Source organism: Ursus americanus, chromosome 11 (genome assembly GCF_024610735.1).
Source record: "Ursus americanus isolate L20-20 chromosome 11, mUrsAme1.1.p, whole genome shotgun sequence".
Taxonomy (NCBI): Eukaryota; Metazoa; Chordata; class Mammalia; order Carnivora; family Ursidae; genus Ursus; species Ursus americanus.
In genome coordinates this window covers 44724968-44737317 of record NC_142137.1, presented here as the reverse complement: position 1 = coordinate 44737317, position 12350 = coordinate 44724968, and the positions used below count along the sequence as shown (strand labels likewise).

The 12350-nt window shown below is 40.2% G+C and overlaps 1 protein-coding gene across 4 annotated transcripts in view; it reads right to left on the bottom strand.

The window, feature by feature from the left end:
* AKAP7 (A-kinase anchoring protein 7) overlaps positions 1-11637 on the bottom strand; it is a 134460-nt gene extending 122823 nt beyond the window's left edge. Inside the window, exons 1-2 of one of the 4 annotated variants that reach the window (XM_087865495.1) lie at positions 11213-11637; positions 5316-5447 (exon numbers count right to left, since the gene is read on the bottom strand). In XM_087865495.1, coding sequence (XP_087721621.1) covers positions 5316-5447; positions 11213-11477 — 397 coding nt within the window. In that variant the 5' untranslated portion in view covers positions 11478-11637. The remainder of the gene's footprint in view (positions 1-5315; positions 5448-11212) is intronic. The other 3 variants (XM_045805551.2, XM_087865493.1, XM_045805550.2) reach the window with 3 other exon arrangements.
* Positions 11638-12350: the final 713 nt, after the last annotated feature.

Sequence of the window (12350 nt, the reverse complement as noted above, 5' to 3'; positions counted from 1 at the left end):
CTATGTCCTTACATTGGGAATCCCTGAGTAGATCTATCCCATATCTGAAAATTGCTGGAGACCCCAACAAACTCCATTCTAAAAGGACTTATAAAGTACATTGTCACAAGCAATGTGGACATGACATTAAAATCATTGAACATTATTTTGGAAAGATACTGACAATCTGATAAGTTATAATCATATTTTAACATGCATCCTTTAACACTTCTGAGGTTGGATAACTCTCCATATATTTATGTACTAACTGAATTTTATCTTCTAAATCTTTTACCCAGAGACAATAGTACCTGCAACACAGTAGGCACTCAATAAATGTGTGTTGAATGAATTAATGTGTTCACTGGGCTTTTCCAATTTTTTGTTTTCTTGTGTCTGTATGTGTGTGTGTGTGTGTTTAAAGGAAAAAGATGTAAAACCTTTGTATTGAGACAAATATTTGCCTTAAGCCGGGGCGCCTGGGTGGCACAGTGGTTAAGGGTGTGCCTTCGGCTCAGGGCGTGATCCCGGTGTTATGGAATCGAGCCCCACATCAGGCTCCTCCGCTATAAGCCTGCTTCTTTCTCTCCCACTCCCCCTGCTTTTGTTCCCTCTCTCGCTGGCTATCTCTATCTCTGTCAAATAAATAAATAGAATCTTTAAAAAAAAAAAAAATTTGCCTTAAGCCCCTTCATAAAAATTTGGAATATGTACTCCATGCTTCCCCAGAGATGACACAGAACATAATTTTCCTTTTTTTTAATTTAATTTTATTTTTTTAGTAATCTCTATACCCAATATAGGGCTCAAACCCATGACTCTGAGATCAAGAGTCACATGCTCTTCTGACTGAGCCAGCCAGGCTCCCCTACTTTATCCTTTTTAAACAAAATTGATTCAGGAAGGGTGCCTGGCTGGCTCAGCCGGTAGAGCATGCAACTCTTGATCTGGGGATCATGGGTTCAAGCTCCACGTTGGGCGCAGAGATTAAAAAAACAACAACAACAAAAAAAAAAAAAAAAACCAGGGTCACCTGGGTGGCTCAGTCAGTTAAGCATCCGACTCTTGATTTCAGCTCAAGTCATGATCTCAGGGTTGTGAGATCGAGCCCCACGTCAGGCACCACACTCAGTTGGGAGTCTGCTTGGGATTCCCTCCCTCTCCCTCTGCCCCTCCCCCCACTCATACATGTGCACTCTCTCTCTCTAGTAAATAAATAAATCTTTAAAAAATAAAAATAAAAGTTAAAATTCACTCAGGATTATCACTTACTATAACAGATACTGAGATCTAATCTTTATCTGATACAATATTTTTCTATCAAAAAAAGATCTTTCAGGGAAAGGTAGGTTTCAGTTGATATTTTAAAATACTTAAGAGTTAAAGTACTTTTTAAAATACAACTTATTGGTATTAGCTAATAAATAACAAAATAATAATCTCCCATATCTTTAAAATCTCCAATAATTACAAGGCTAGAATTATGTATGAGGTAAAATAAGAATTATAACTTCGACATAAGACCTGAATTCCAAAATTATGAAAAACATATAACTAAAAAAAAAAAATCACTCATATTTTATTTTCAGTCTTGATTTAAATGTGGCATGATAGTGAAGGACTATGATTCTCTTGCGAGAACTGAGTCAATCAACCTAAAGCTCTCCACAGATTTACATTCCATTCCTACCAGCAGAACGACTCTTCATTGTAGACTCTTGTTCAACTTTCAGAGGCAAGACTAAAAGCAACTCTAAGCATTTTCTGGATGATTTGCTGTGTTTCTAACCAAGTGACCAATGACATTTCTATCTTGTAAAGAGAACAGACCCACCCAGGCCCAGGTCAACAACTCACTAATGTTACATTTTCTCCCAGAACACGTTCAACCTATAGAGCCAGAAGATGTGGCTCAGGCTGTATTGCTTCTTCAACATTTCTAATAGATTTTCTTTCACACATAAATTTGGATATTTTATTTCCAGTGCGTATATTTATATTCTAGTACATATAATTCTAATACAACTTATATTTAATTCAACATAATATTTTAATACATTTTATATTCTTTTTTTTTTAAAGTAGGCTCCATGCCCAGTGTGGAGCCCAATGCGGGGTTTGAACTCACAACCCTGAGATCAAGACCTGAGCTGAGATTAAGAGTCAGACACTTAACCAACTGAGCCAGCAGGAACCCCAAATACATTTTATATTCTAACATATAATTCTAGTAAAATAGTCTCTTCTCAAGAACAAAACTAACAAAAAATGTGAAGACCCATTTCAGCCAACCAGACCACAAGACTGATACAGCATGATACAGCACCCACACTGAAGGTACCATAGTTGGCAACTAAGACGCTATGAACCAAGCATTTGGGGAGGAGTTTTCTTACTGGCAAGGATTCTCCTTCCCACAATGTTCTTGTTAGCACTACTTTCCTCATCACTCTGCCAGGGTTTCTATCGGCAAGAATTTCTTGGCAGTTAACTCACAATTTCCACCCACCAAAGGAAACTGAAAGAACCAAAGGCAACAACCAGCAACTTGAGAATTCTAAGGTTGTTGTCTACCACAGTCCAGTAAATTGATTAAATTTCCATGTTACTAAATGTAAGAGAAAGCCACATTAAGTCCATTCAAGCCACAAACCAGTTTTCCTGTGTTTTGGATACAAACATTATTACTACATCTAAAGTTTAAGGGTTGACAACAAAACTCCCAGTTTCTGTGCATTTCTATAAAAATTTCATTTCACAAAACTAGTTAGTAGTTTCTAGTTTGCAAAGAATTTTAGTATTTGTTTCTAGTGTCTTAGTAAATGCTATTGTAAAAATGAGAGAGAACGAGTTGTCCCCAAATAACTGAGGGATATGTTTCAAAGCTTTTGTAAATAGCATTGGTGTGTTATTTTACATTTTAATTGCCCTCTTATACATGTTACCGCCTCTAATTTGTACAGCAACACTGTGAGGTAAACAGAAGGAACTTACGCACAGTTCACAGTTGAAAAGCCCAGCTCATACGGTTTAAGTGTCCAGGTTACATGAGTAGAAAATAAAATAACCAAAACTCAGAACACAGGTTTTCCATTTCTCTCAGACCACACTGTATGTAAGTTGGAGCTTGGAATTTGAAATCTATCTTCCCACAAAAATAATATTGTACATGGTGGTTTGGAGTCTAGACTAATCCACAAAGACCTCTTATTCACAAAGACAGAACTATCGAAAAGTAGCATTACACTATACAGCTAAAAATGGATTTGCGTGGACTGACCTGAGCCCGTAACTTACACAGGTCACACAACTTCTTTGGTAATAAATATGACCTATACTACAGAGAATAGATCCTATTTGTATAAACGATTGGCCAATCTTCCCAATGCCCATCATCTGAAGAAGCAGCTAGACCATTCAGAGCAGGAAAGGAGTGCAGAGCCACAAACACATCCCCTTCCTTCTTTCTGGTCCCAGTGGCCATCGTTTCTCCTCACCAGTGGAGATATGATACGGCAGCTTCGGAAATAGTAATTGCTCTCTGGGATTCTTGCAGTAGCTCGCTGTCAGTCCCAGGTAGAAGCTGTTTGTTCAAACAGATAAGCTCTGTGTCAGATATGTCAAGTCCCAAGTACCTAGGGCTGGCATGGTGAACAAGTTTTACCTCTCGTTCCGGTCTAAGTTACGAGCACTCCGGTGGGAATGGTTCAGATTGGAATGGGGCTCAGAGCAGGAAGGGCGGAGGAGAGATGCCCATCATAGGCATGTAGGCATGGTTATTCGGGAAAATTCTTCTTTATTTTATACCGAAATTAGAGAAAGTAATGAAATCAGAAAGAAGTGACTGCATTTTTTAGATAGATTCATTTTATTTGCTCAAAAAGTAGGAAATTAAAAGGAAAACATTAAATCCTTGGTACTCTTGCTCCTCATTTCCAAAGGATATCTTCTTGTACCTAACAGGTATACTAATTCTTCAAATGAAGGTTTCTCTCTAGCTGTAAAACCCCAAAAGACTGTTTTTCTCTATAGGCCAAGAAGAAAAGATAGGAAACCGTCCCGTGACTGAGCAAATACCTCTTTGTCCCTCCTTTCCCCCTTGGATTACGGAATGGGGGAAAAAATAATTAATAAATTACCAGAGATTCAATACATATTCAGTATCCCTCTCTCCTTACATCATCCCAAAATACAAATCAGGCTCGATGGATCGGAAGACAGTGAGATAGAGAGCAGTGTGGTTTCTAAGACTGGATGAGCACCAGAACCACGTGGGTTGTTTAAAAACCAAAAAGATTCCCTAGCCTAACACAAAGGTGGAAAAGAGGAATCTGTACTTTTCCATCACTCCACAGAAAATCCAGAGGATGAGTTAAGTATAAGGACAGTTAGTATAGAGGAAAGAACCTTGGAGAGTTCACATTTCTCCACCAGGCATTTACTCTTATCAAGGCTCCAGAAAGGCCTTCCAGACACCCACTACCCCCACATCCAGGCTACATGCCTCTCTGACACATCCTTGCCCCATGTAAGCCCACAGCATCATGTGATGTACAGCTTTCATCTCATGAGATTATAGCTGCTCAAAGAAAGGACTAACGAATCAGAAATCACAGATTCTGTCAGTAATTCTTTTCTTTAAAAAAAAAAAAAGACAATTTGAGAGAGAGCACATGCACTCACGCAAAAGTGGGGAGGGGCAGATGGAGAGGGAGAGACAGAATCTCAAGCAGACTCCACCCTGAGAGCAGAGCCCAAAGGGGGACTTGATCCCACAACCATGAGATCGTGACCTGAGCCAAAACCGAGTCTGACACTCAACCAACTGGGCCACCCAGGTGCCCTTAAGTAGTCTTTTCAATTGTGTAAATTTAGCTAGTTAACTTCTCTGAGTCTCATCTTTTTCTTAGAAATGAAGAGATGGAACTGATCTCTTTTTTTTTTTTCAAACTACCACCAGGCTTTATTGCTCAAAATACAAGCTAACACTGAGAGTAAACGAGGACCCCAAAAAGACAGATTCCAGATCCACGGAAGCAGGAGTGGGACCTGGCGGCCCAGCCAGCCCAGCCCCTTCTGCCACCTGGACTACAAGTTCCTTGTGAGGCAGCACCCCACACTGGGGGAGATCGAACTAATTTCTTATGGATCCTCCAGTTACAGAACCCCAGTCAAGATAAAACTATATCAAATCAAGCTTCTACGTAAGACTGCAAAGTAAGTGGCATAGAGTACATAGTCAATAAACATTGGTAGAATACTCTGGTGTTTTTCCCTGTTTTCTATTCACAAGTAACCTGACTCATAGGCAAAGCTGTCTCATTTTCAGCACTTACTTCCACAATCATCTTCAATGTCTATAGTGGCAAATGGCATGTCTATCAGAGAATCCATAGCATTAGCTTCAAATTCTTCTGACGTTTCCTTTTCTCTTGATACATTTTCACACTCACTGGAATTTATTCCTCCTTTATCAAAAAGAAAAATATATTATTTAACTTATTTTTTAAAATTATATCCTAAACTAAAACAAGTCAACTGAATTCAATATATATTAACATCTGTTAAGAAATGACATTTGTATTCAAATATACTACAAAGCTATATAAGCATTATTTATACCATATTCTATATTTCTATAAATGCACTTTTAAACAGCTTTAATAATTTTCTGAAGGACAGCATTCACCACAGGGTTAGATGAACACTGAGTTAATCAACAATCCTTAAAATCTTTTATAGCTATATTTTCTTAACTCTAAAGCTACATTTTATTCCACATAACTTTTTGAAAACAACAAAGTTTTGTCAGTCTCCCTCACATTTTTAACTACATCACATATATGTTCTCATTTGCACAAGTTCTGACCTTTATTTTTTTTCAATAAAGACTTTCAAATTTTTTCTCTCCATTATTATATTAACATTGGAAATTCATGGCTCTAAACATGCATGGTTCTAAATATGCTTTCCTAGAAATTCAATGATTAAAAAGCAAAAGATTTTATAGTTTCCCTGACAGATTTCCCAAGAACATTTGCTAATATTAAAGCCACATTTCACATTTGGTCTTTGTTTTCTTGTTATGGGTGGAACAATCATATACCTAGGGTGGAGGTTAAGGGAAAGAGGGTGTCTGTTTCAACTGATAAAATTGCTAAATGTATCAGTAGGTGGTCGTCCCAGTACCATTATTTTCCATGCTTTTACTGACAAAACACAAATGTCATTTGAACTAGGACTGAACAAAATCTTGGGATAATTGTATAATTTTTACCCTATGCATTTACTAAAGACTAATTTACCATTAAAGATATAAATGAAGTCATTTAATTCTTTCTGTTGTAACCCTCTATTTTCAAATATAATACCTAAAAACCACATTCCATTAAGAACATGCCTTACAACACACAACATGGTAACTATCATGAAAGGTAATAGTTAACATGTATACCAAAAAAATCTAAATTTTTATTGGAATTTGAGTGATCTCTACTATTCTCACACACACCACACATACACACACACATTTTTTAGATAAAAGCAAAAAAAACCAAAAAGATTTATATATAAATTAGTCATGTTCAATACCAAAACAAGTAAACAAAAAAAGTAATAGTACATTCTTAATAATGATACTATTTATTTATCAAGTATGAGTGCCTGGCACACAAGTGTTCAACAAATATTAGTTTACTATGAGCCTAATCACAGACTTACAACTATTTGAATTGTGAGAACAATTAAATGTTTCCTATTTTTATGTTTGCACTGAAAAATATAAATGCAGTTTATACCTAAACAAAAATGTTAATAGATCAATACATATCTTGTACCTTCGGGCACATGCAGCCACTCATAAAGAATCATCACTGACCATGAAGCTTACACTTGAAAAGGTAGCAGGAAAGAGTATTCGGGCAGTTAAATATGCACAAAGCTGAATGAAAATCAGAACAAAATGAAATAAACCCAACTTTTGTCTTTCCCTATTGTATTCTTAATCTAAGAATTTATTACTAAGTTCTGAAGAGCTAATGTACAGCATGGTTATTGTAATTATATATACTGTACTATATACCTGAAATGTGCTGAGAAAGTAGACCTTAAGCATTCTCACCAAAAACAAAACAAAACAAACAGAAAAAAAAACCCCAAAAACTGTGTGAGGTGATGGATGTTAATTAACTCGACTGTGGTAATCATCTCACAATATATATACTTACATAAAATCATCACACTGTACACTTTAAATACATTCAATTTTATTTGTCAATTACATCTCAATAAAGCTGGGAGGAAAAAAAGACCTCAGTGATATGAAATTGGCCCGTTTAACACTGACATTTCAATTGTAGCTCTAAAGTCCCTGTGCCCCTCAGAAACATACTGGATTCTTGGCAATATGTGGAATGGCCTAAGAGGCTGACTTCTGTGCTCTACTAACACACTGTGAAGGCAAAAGGAAGACCTGAATAACATGATGAATTAAATTTTGTCATTTTTTAAATGAAAAAAAGTTATCGAAATACTCTTAGTTTATCTTGAGCTCCATTAACCAATAGTTAGAGAACAGGTGCTACATGGATCACTCTGGTTATACCAAAAGCAGAATCAGAAAGGGACAATGGTCATTGGTGACAACAGTGGCATTTAGGTAATGATGCGAGGCAAGCTGGCTGGTGTAACAGAAAGGGTTTGGTACCAGAAATTAGGAGGCAGATATTCTCATGTTGTGTGCTGCCACCTCACTAACTGTGTGATCCCAGGCAATTCGTATGAACTCTCCAGGCCCCACTACGTATCTCCTCTCCTAGATGACATCGTTATCCTAGTTGAAAAATTCTAAATCCTGCTGCACTTTAGAATCACCTGAAGCTTTTTAAAATTATCAATGTCTGGGTCTCTCTCCAGGCCAATCAAATTGGAATCTCTGGAGATTAGGGCAGCCATTGGTATTTTCTTAAAGCCTCGCAGGGTGATTCTAATGCGCAACGGAAGTTGGAAAATCACTGCTCCCGAAGATCCCCTTTCATGTCTTCCATACCTTGATACTTCAACAGACCAAGAGATTATGTTAACAGTTGCGAATAATCAATTTAAAAGTAAAAACTCGGATTGGATGTTTCCTGTTAGGGAAAACTTTCCTGATCCCCAGCTCAGGGCTGAGTTAGATATCCCATCTCCTTCCCAGGACCTACGGCTTCCTCCAGTCACAGCACAAACACATGTTGTAGGTGTCCATTTGTCAGTCTTCTCCATTAGACATTAAGTTAAAGTGATTATATAATTTAACACCCAAACTGGGACACTTCTGAAAGTGAAAGGGGGCACTTTTCATAATTATACCCCCATCGATAAGTATGGTTCTGCCATTCTAAGTTCCTTAAGTGCCCCGTCTTATCTTCATTTGATTCCTCACTGCCTAGTACAGAGTTCAGCTCACAGCTGGTGATCAATACATTTGTACTGAATGACTGGATTCAGGTAAGCACACATCTGAGAGTGCTTAATAATATCTCTATAGGTGCAGTATAGCTATCTCAATGCCCAAGAAAAACTAATTCCTCGTGTTTAAATGGCAGCTTCAGCACATCCCAGGATGACGAAGGAAAGGTACTACTATCCCATTTGACATAAATATAAGAAGTGAAGTATACTAGTACTTGCTCAATATCATTCTCCACCTTGTCAGATAAAACATATATAAACTCTTGAATGCAATGTTATGTCAAAATCAACAGTCTAGAACTTGAAATACAAACTTTGTTCCATGAAACTACAGAATAATAGAACCAATTTTTGTAGATACGAATTATTAACTCAGAAAAAAGAGAATACCACTTCCAAATAACTCTTCAAAAAATTGCTGGTCATTCTCTAGACCAACGTTTCTGAACAGAGTTCAAATCTGGAAGCCTTCCTCCAGTTCTCTAAGCTCCACTGTTTGGGCAAAGGTGACAGACGCAACTTAAAGACACCCATCGTAACCACACTTTCTACAGGAGCTGGAAGTATTCTGCTTTTGAAAAACTGCCTTAAAATAACGGACTCTTAAGTAAAGCATTTAAACCATAAAATGGTCGTTTTAAGTACTTAAAATTTGGTCTAACTACAGTCAAAATAAAAGTCTATCTTTTGCACAAATCCAAATAAAAAACAGCTAACACCTGAGCATGTAGTAACCCTAGGCAGAGCTGGAAGCACTGGATAGGTAAGGACTCATTTAATCCCTACAACCATGCTATCAGGGAGGTACGATTAACTTACTGATCGCACAGACCAGCCAATTAAGTAACTTGCCCAAGGTTACTGCTAAGTTTGGGGTTGGAATTTGAATCCTGTCACTCTACTGCCAAAACTTCGGTTTCTGGCAACACACCCCGCTGCCTCTTAACATACATAGTTTCTGGAGCTGTAAAGTGAGGGAATCTTTTCAAAAAACACTCTGGCAACAGGTCAGGAGCTCTGAAAATGTTCTTCTTACTAATATAACTGTATCTATCACATATGCTGACCTAGACTCACCACAGGTTTGTTTAAAGAAAAGTGGAACAACTTAAATGTCAATAACAGAGAAATAAAGCATACTCACTCTAATGACAACTAAGAATAATGGCTATAAAGACTGCGATAACCGAAAAAAGTTTATACCAAATATTGACTTTTTAAAAAACAAATACAACATTGCATATCTTGTCATTACAATTATATCAACAAAGTCTAAAGGATATAAGTTATTCCTGAATGCTGACATAGCTGTACTCAACATATTTGTATTTTTCCCCATTCTGCTATTCCAATATTTTAAATAGAATATTACTTTTATAAAAAGAATGAATGCATATACTTAAAATATATTATAAAACTGTACATTAAGTATACACTAATATTCGAATATATGTGCACTTCAGCAAATGACTTTATTAAAGACAGGCCAACAGATGAAAAAAGGACAAATAGTTTTGCCTTTTGCCACACAAAGTACAAGCTTCCTTTTTGGATAATAAATTGCGACTTCATTAAGCATGACTCTTCTATTCACTGTACTAGGTATATCTGGTAGGTATATTCCCCAAGAACCAATGGAAAGGGTCACTGCCATCCATGCTAGTGCTGGCTTAGCCACTAAAAATAGTAGCATCTCACATCTAGGTAAGTGTTGAACTGTGTGATAATCAACAAGTCAGCTTTGGTTTCCTCTTCATAAAAAGAGAACAAAAATACAATCCACTACTAGAAAGAAATGGACAAAATAAGTTAATACTGGGTGTAAAGGTTCATAAGGAGACAGTAAACTCCAAAAACATCTTACACTTTGCCAACCAAGTATGAGTAAGGAAAAAGACCCGATAATGCTACCAGTATCCTGAACTGCAAGGTCACACACGAAGCACAGAGCCAGGGTGTGGGTCTTTCTCCCTGATAATCCCCCACCCACTCTCTACAACTTCCGCACCCACCCACAAGTCTTAATCATTCATTCCCATGGCTGTACATTTATTTCTATTCGTTAACAGCTATCATGTAACACATTTTAACATTTTAAGGCTCTTTCTCTTTTTCTCCGTTATACTACAAAAGTCTCGCAGATGAGCGTCTTTTCTCTAATTGGTTTTCGGTCCCTTTCACCCCAAGTCCAACCCCTCACTAGCTCTACCCACAAAGTTCAGCTCGTAAGACTGCTGACCTAAACTGGAAATGAATTCTGGGCCTTGCTACAGATTTGGCGCCAGTTTAAAAGGGGTCATTTCCACACCTAGAATAAAATCCCAAATGAAACAGCGCGGTGGTTCAGATCTTTAATGTCTGGGATAGACGATGAAAACCGAGATTTTCCTGGGTTTCGCTAACCACACAAACACCGGGGGGGGGGGGGCTTGAAATACGAACTGAAGGCCACAAGATCAGAAAAGTGGAAACAGAAGTGAAACTTGGGGCAGGTTTGCACCCCTCGCCTCCCGCCACACCAAGAGCGCGCGCACTGAAACGCTGGGTTCGGGGCAGCCGCGAGCACGACGGGTTGCGCGGGATTCCTCGGCACGGCCCGAAGTCCCGCCGGCACCGACGGAAAGGAGACCCCGAGCGCGGCGGGCGCAGGGTCACGCTCCCCGCGCTGGGGACGCCGGCGGGGTCGGAGAGGCCCGGCCCTCCCCGAGGATGAGCGCTGAGCGGGGGTCCACGGCCCCGATTCCGGCCGCCCCACCCGGCCCGCTCGGCAGCCCGGGCTCACCGGCTCCGGGGGGGTCCATGGCGGCGGCGCTAGCGGACGGCGCGTCCGAGCTGGCGGCGGCGGCGGCAGCCAGGTGCTGCAGCCCGGAACCGCGCGCGAGGCGGAGGCGGAGGCGGAGACCGGGGCGGGACAGGGGGCGCGCGGGAGGCGTGCGGGGGCGGGGCGGGAGGCCGTGGCCGCAGGGGGCGACTGGGGCCCGGGCCGCCGTGAGCAGGCCTGCGGAGGCGCCGAGCCTCCAGAACCGCAGCGCCCGCGGGAGCTGCATGGCCAGACTGGGCGCCCGGCAACGGCGGAAGGGGCCGTCCGATTCGCCGGGGTTACCCGGATGGGGGCCTGCGACGCCAGCCCCGCGCGGGGAGGGCGGATGGGGCGCCGCGGAGAGCTGGGGTCGCCTCTCTGCCTCGCGGCGCTCGGTCCGCGGTTGCGCTCCAGACCGGGAGGCCTCCTGCGGCCTTTGGCAGCCCTCAGTTATTTCCCGTGGCGCGGCCTTTCCCGCCCCACGCTCTGAGATGAGGGTGAGATTGGGATCTGCCTGTAAGCATTCCATGGCCCGTGGTCTTCTAAGGATCCGTGTGTTTAGTTTTGCAAAGAGCTTTCAAAACAGTTGTGATTACAAAATATTTGGAAAGAGCGAGATGTACAAGAATGAGACCATGTCCATCTGTATAATTAGATGTCTTATTTACTTTGCTTTTTTAAAAAGTGGCAAAGTCTCGAATTTTTAACAATGGTTTTATGCCTAGAAATGGAAACCAGCTGATTTTTGCAGATTAAAGCACTGGTACGAGTAAAATGGGAGGAAAAGCAATTTACTTAATGAAGCGGGCGGGGGTGGGGGGGAGACTTGTCCTTGGAACAGAATTCTACTGGACTTTTAAGTGCAAAGAAGCCATGCAGTAAGGAAAATTAGGTGTACCCCTCAAATTAATGTAGCCTGTTTCACGAATACCACTTGACTGATCTTAAATGCATCCTAGAATGGGAATGGCAGCAAAGACGACCTTGGCACAACCACAAGAGTTGACATAAAGACCATACACGGGCTTGTTACTCTGATTCTAAAATGATTCTAGCAAGTTGAGTATATGATTTGCACACTCATAGCAATTAGAGAGGTCCAACAGGTTCCCCTAACATT